General features: G+C 34.2%; 1 protein-coding gene across 1 annotated transcript; it reads left to right on the top strand.

Annotated features, from left to right (window-relative positions):
* Window positions 1–3,126: 3,126 nt before the first annotated feature.
* LOC138874948 (secreted RxLR effector protein 161-like) lies at window positions 3,127–3,732 on the top strand. The gene has a single exon (XM_070153748.1). It carries the CDS (start codon window positions 3,127–3,129, stop codon window positions 3,730–3,732), a length of 606 nt encoding a protein of 201 aa, XP_070009849.1.
* Window positions 3,733–6,985: the final 3,253 nt, after the last annotated feature.

The following is a 6,985-nucleotide window of genomic DNA, read 5'->3' as shown; positions in this document are numbered from 1 at the left end:
TACGATTTGCCTGAACTAGGGGTCTTATTTCAAAACCCCTAACTCTTTTAGACCAATTCCTTGTTTTCATATGATTCTGACCTTTTTACTAAACCCTTCTACTCTGGATCTTTCTACTAATGTTATAGTGACATGACAATCTTTTCTTTCATGCTTAACATGTTCGTATGCTCCTTATATATGATAGACTTCCCTTTAAAGTGGCTTTTAAATTTGTGACTAGTTCATACTTCCCTCTGAATATGATCTGATTGATTCCCTTTCCATTGTTTGCTGATTTCCCTTAAGTTAAAAATCTTTCCTATTTTTTTGACTCGATTCATTCATACAAAATCCCTAACTGTTGATTTACTGGCTGTCAATTGATTTCCTTACCTTATTCATACAAATCGTGTATTTCAAAATTATGTTTTTAAATAAAACTTTTATGTATTCACCCCTAATTGCCTACTTTGCACAAAGTGTTTGGTTAATTTCTTTCCTTAATTGGTTTCACCCGTTTGAATCTGAATTCCTTAATTAAAGGGAGTCTTGTGTAATTGATTGACAATCAGCTCTTCAATTATTTCTTACCTTATTTCTACTTGGTTTCTACACTATAAAAGGAACGACCTTTCTTCACACTTCACACTTCACAATTCACAATCTCTTCTGAATTCTCACTCTCACATAATAGAATTCTTCCTTCTTGTCTGCATTCTGACTTTCACAAGACTACTGCTTTTCCCTATTTGTTTTTTTGAAACTGGTATGTCCTAATTTAACTTCAGCATCACCACAATGTGTTTACTTACAACTTTCTGCATCTATGTCTACTTTACTACTTCTGTAGAGTTAAATACTTAAGCTAGCATGTTGATTTCCTTTTGCTTCTTTCTGCTATGAATCCTTATTCCCTATCTCCCTTTATGTGTTTTGAGTTATAGTTTAAAACATGGCAATATGCCAGTTATTGTCTATGGTTTGAACTTGATCCCTTAGGGGATCCTAACCTCTGAACAATGTGTTCCAGTAGGCTTATGGGTGTGCCAGCATCTCCCATTGTTGGGTTATGCCCACTAACCTGGTTTTTACCTCTTGCAGCTCCCATTCCGTATATCCTTATGTGTACTGTTTCCCTTCCCCTTTCCCCCTTTTAGAATTTTGCACTTGCACTCTGTCTTAGTTCCTAAGTTCTGCCCCCCTCTTATGAGCCTTGCCTTAGCACCTTGAGTTCCCTCTGAACTTGGACACCTGAGAGGTGGCCCTTCCACACTACACTATGGCTTTATATGGTGATACATTTGGGTGTAAGCACTGCCCAGAGTTCTTATGAAACTCTTAGGGATCTCTGACACACTCAAATGGGAGAAAGGCTTTGAAACATGATCTTTGGAGTTGGTTTACTTCATACTTCAGACAAGAAGTCTTAATCAGGCTCTCCTTGGTTGTAATATTTAATTTCTGATGTATTTTCTTTATTTTATTTGGACTGTAATAACTTTGCAATAAACTATTGGAGATGACTAGTAAAAAAGGGGGGAATAACTATGTATGCAAAAGGGGTAGAGAACCTGCCTATAGGAGTTTATGAATTTCTGCATTCTCATATAGATACCATGTCTATAGGAATCTTGCATTCGTGTCTAGATACCATGTCTATAAGAATTTCTGCATTCTCATTCATAGATAGCATGTCTATAGGAATCTTGCATTCTCATGTAGGTACCATGCCTATAGTTTATTTCTGAACTTCTGCATAGCATATAGATATCCTGCCTATAAGAATTTCTAAATTTCTGCACATCATATAGATATTCTGCCTATAGGTTCTTTCTGAATCTTGCATATGCATTCCTCATCAGGCAAATATGTTCGTAGGTCTTAAATAATCAACTACAGTTAGATATCATGTTCATAGGCTTTAAACAAAATTTAGCATCTAGATGTCATGCCTATAGGGTTCTGCATTTTTACTACATTTATAAGAGTGTCCAAAATCGACAACACATAGAAAGCATGCCTATAGGAGCCTTAATCGAATATGAATCGTTTCACTCGCTTGTAGGTCTAAAACCAGTAACAATGACACATGCTCTTTTGCTAAAACTCACCTTTCTTTAATAACAGATGATTTTCTCAAATCAGTATGTATTCATGTTTGTTTCATTATTTCCGGAATCAGTAGATATCATGCCTATACGGGTCTTCGTCTAACACTTAGGCAAGCCATAGGGTGAAAGTTTATAAACTGAATCAGATTTTATATGCTTCAACCAGCAGGCAGGCCTGACTCGGGCTTCTTATCTGAAATATGTAATAAAACAGACTACCTCGATCCTTTAAGTTTAATCAAACCCTAAACAGTATGTGCAAGTCATGCTAACTATTTGCTTTTCTCTGCTTAAAAGAGGTCTGTTTGAGCCTTTTCATTTGTTTATATTCTTCCCCATACTTGCCATATATGTTTTGTTTGTCGCCTTAGTATTTTTACCTTTTGAAACTATAAATAAGCACAACATCCCTCCCCTTTAGGATTAGTAGTCCCCAAATGCCTCCGGGACTGATAGGATTGGGGCGGGTAATAGCATGTAATAAGTAAACGAGACCATTTCATGCTTTAATACCTCAACGGGGTAAGAAAGGGTAGATATGAATATGATGACCATGAGATAACATATCCTGTAGCCCCTCATTGAGGAGTGATTACCGGGTGTTGTGTGGGGTGATCCATATTATTAATAAACCTAGGACCCCCTTTCCCTTTGTTTTCTTTTAAATCTTTTTAAACCATTTCTTTTAAGAAAATCAACCTTTAGTTCCTTTTTCTTACTTTTGTTTATTACGTGAAAAATCCCCTCTTATTTGAAACTTTATTTGCCTATGTGTAGTTCGTACTTAAAGTCACAATAATAGCTTGGCCGGAAACCACACTAGTGGATCTTGAGGGGTGCCTAACACCTTCCTCTTGAGATTATTTCGAGCCCTTACCCAATCTCTGGTTGTTCAAATTAAACCTTCCTTAGTGTCCTAATGTACTCAAATCATTAGGTGGCGACTCTTCAATTCAAACCCAATTCCCAAGAGGGAACGAGTTGTCTCCCAAATATCACAAACCCGATTTCGCGAGAAAAAGGGGGCGCGACAATGGTTAGTAGATTTCAGTCTAACCATGGTCGAGAACACTGGACTGCTGTTAAGCATATAATCAAGTACTTGAAGAGGACTAGGGATTATATGTTGGTGTATCACTCAGGTGATCTTGCACCCATTGGTTATACTGATTCAGATTTCCAGTCAGATAGAGACTCTAGAAAATCTACCTCAGGATATGTTTTTACCTTAGGAGGTGGAGCCATAAGTTGGAGGAGCATCAAGCAATCATGTGTTGCTGATTCCACCATGGAAACCGAATATGTGGCTGCATCTGAGGCAGCTAAAGAGGCTGTTTGGCTGAGGAACTTTCTGAAAGAGCTTAATGTGGTTCCTTCAGTTCAAGCACCAATTGTACTTTATTGTGACAATAGTGGTGCAGTTGCAAACTCGAAGGAACCAAGAAGCCATAAAAGGAGTACGCATATTGAGCGTAAATATCACTTAATTCGGGACATAACTCAGAGAGGTGATGCAAGAGTGTTGAAGATTGCGTCAGAGGACAATTTGGCAGACCCGTTTACAAAGAGCTTGACACAGAAGATTTTTGACAAGCATGTAGAAGAAATGGATGTTAGAGTAGTAGACGCATGGTTATGAGTCTAAGTGACAGATTGTTGGGATATACTATTAACCATGCGATTTAGACATAGTATTATATTTTATTCTTTATGGAACAATTATTTATTTAATTTATTCAATTCAATAAAGTACTATTTTAAATAGATCATTTGTTACATGTGTGTCCTTTTAGTTATGTAGTAGACAATTTAGTGTATGGAGTCTTAGCTCATGCACAAAAGATTAAATTGTTGGTTCTCATAATTAATAAACTATGTTCACAATCAAAGATATTGTTGGACAAAATATCTTGATGATTGTAGCACAAGATTATCGTATAATTTGTCTTGATTATGGGAGTAGTTTTACTCCAACTTCTTGTGCTAGTATACTCAGTGTATATTGAACGGATCAAGTAGAGATAAGATGTTTTTGTACTGAATATATAAAACATTTTCTCTAATTCATTAAATGAGATTATACTCCTAATCTTGATATAATTATTATGATCAATGTAATTTGTTTATTGTTTTGATTTATCAAAAGGTATGACTCTATTTAGAGTTAGTATATGCCTAATAGATTGGACAATAACGAATAACATTTGTGAATAATAATTAGTTGATAGAATTCATGACTCGATTTTGGGTTTGATGATACCCCTTTATGTAAGCTTATAAGTTTTCATGTGAAAACCCGGCCAATGGATTTTGTATCCGTCACATGAAATAGTTTAAGCGGAATTATAAAGGATTTAATTAGTTAATTGAATTAACTTTTTAGTGATTTAATTTAATTAACTGGTATTTGAAATCTTAACATGGGGAGTTAAAATAAGTGTTAATGAATTTTCGAAACTCATATTGAGGAGTTCAATTGCAGTTTTTTAGTGGAATAAATTGCAATTAATTATAGTAAGAATTAATTCATGCTAATTTCGAATTAATACTATAATTAGTAGCCTCTTATTATTTTTGTGGTCCCTGCTATACCTAGTAAAAACCTAGACAGACTTGGGTAAAAAGTAGTTTGGGAGAAAAGTTATCCTTTTGAGTTAGAGTAGGATTCTACTTGCAGAATCCTACACGTTTTTGAGCCCCTATTGTGGCTTAATTTTGGGTCTATTAAAGGAAGACTAGTTTCACCTAATAACTTACCTTTCAGTTGTATTGTTCTTGCCCACCCAATAGCAAAATCGTCCAAGGTTTTACTAGGCAAATAGCAGAAGACTGCAGCTCTGGATTCTTGCTGCTTGGAAGGTTTGTGCAACTACTTCAAGAGGTTAGTGCTTCTAATCTCGTTATTATTGCGTTGTCTAGTTCACATGTATTTGATGTCTGGTTTGTATGCTTGCTTCCGCTGCGTATGTTCTAACAATTGGTATCAGATGCCGTCTTACATTTAACTAGATAATGTAATACAATATGCATAGAGTAATATTAAAACGTATTATTTATAGATACATGTTTGGGATGATTATTCTATGTTAAAAACGTGATTGTATTTATTAGTATCTTAATTCTGTAATTCTGAAATTATGAATTAATATACACATGTATAAACAGTGGTGTTATATCTAAATAACAGTCTGTTCAAATTACGTTTTTTTGCTGAATAGTAATTTTTTTTGATAAAAATGTGACCGTGTTATTGAATGCTATTAGTGCTATAATTATGAGTTAATATACATATGCATAAACAGTGAATTAATACCATTAATCTATTTTAGTTGCGTTCTGTCCATAATCACAGTGTTGTATTAATAAAAAATTGACTGTTTTGAATCATATTAGTTCTGTATTTTTGGATTAATATACAGAATCATGAACAGTACCGTTTTTGACTAGTGAAAACATATTGTTTTTACAATTCTGTCTAAACACGTTTTTATTAAATAAAAAAAAATTATTTTGAGTTCTGAAATCATGTGTAACAAACATCAGTATATTATGTGATTTGAACAAGTCAAAATAATTAAAAACCCTTAAAACGCCAAAAACAGAATTCTAGTCACGCATAGAATTCTGAAATTCTGTCGAACTCCGATTGACCTCAAATTTGGTAGGTTCATCGGAAACGGCCCAACTTAAAAAACTCATCAGCTTTGTTGTTGATGTACGTCGTTTTTTGGGCATTCGAGATTGTTTAGATGGAGTTTTGGCCTTTTTTCTATTTTCTGGAATTTTGAAGGATTAAGACAAAAATAGGAGGGAAATTTTCTTTTTCTTTTCTACCAAGTAGGAGGGAGATTTCCTTTTCAGTTAAAGTAGAGGAAATATGGAAAACTGAAACCCCATTTAACTAAACGTTTTATAATATCAATAAGGACCTCAAGATTACGAACAAAATAACTACACATCAGACGATTAATGTCGAATAACAGTCGTGTTACACCCCAGGTTTTAGTGCATGAAAGTACGCCATAAGTAAAATGATGAAAGTCTGAAAATGAGATATTATATTTCGCATTTTCGTACATTAAAGCGTCGTCGTACAATAAAGCTTCGTCGTAAGATTAATCGACGCAAATTCGGGAATGAGATTTATTTTGGGATTATAAGTAATACGCTATTTATATCAAGCGATAAATAAGTGCTATGAAGGATAAAGGGGTACACGAATTAAAGAAAAGGAGTTTCGTTAAAAGTGGCCAACTTGGGATAAAATACGGGTCGAGCGATAATATCCGATAATTATAAACTAGTACTATGTAAGGTACCATATGACCACGGTAGTATAATATATAAAGTATATATGAAGAATATTAAAAATAAGTTGAATTTTAAGTAATTTTTAAATTATGCGGGTAATTGACTAATTATCGAGTAACGGGACATTACTTGATTAACTAATAAGGGGATAAAAACCTAATAGTTATCCCCAACCACGTGGCAAGAAGCCACTAAGATAAGAAGTGACTAAGTAAGTCACTTATAACCACCTATGCAAAAACAAGATTGGACAACTAACTAAGTTATCTTTCAAAGTCTAAATATGAACCAAAATGACTCAAAGAAATATCATTCTTTCCAAAGCTTCAAAGAACAGAAACGTTCCATCTCAAATTCTCAAGCAACCAAAGAAAAACATTTTCCTCCAAAAAAATCAAAATGAATTCAATGTCATTCTTTCAAAACTAAGAAGAACCAGAAATGTTTTTCTCCAAAATCAAAAGAATTCAATGATCATTCGTTCCAAAGTTTTAGGAACCAGAAAATATTTTCGTCCGTGAATTTTCAAGGAGCAAAGGCAAATTTCGTTCAAACAACGAAGGTCTTCCAACGAAATATTA

This window comes from Nicotiana sylvestris, chromosome 8 (assembly GCF_000393655.2).
Source record: "Nicotiana sylvestris chromosome 8, ASM39365v2, whole genome shotgun sequence".
NCBI classification, from domain to species: domain Eukaryota; kingdom Viridiplantae; phylum Streptophyta; class Magnoliopsida; order Solanales; family Solanaceae; genus Nicotiana; species Nicotiana sylvestris.
Note: the sequence above shows the minus strand (reverse complement) of the source record. Positions and strands in the feature narration are given on the sequence as shown.

Coding starts and splice junctions, on each gene's coding strand:
- LOC138874948 (XM_070153748.1), top strand. CDS start 3,127: ATGGTTAGTAGATTTCAGTCTAACCATGGTCGAGAACACTGGACTGCT.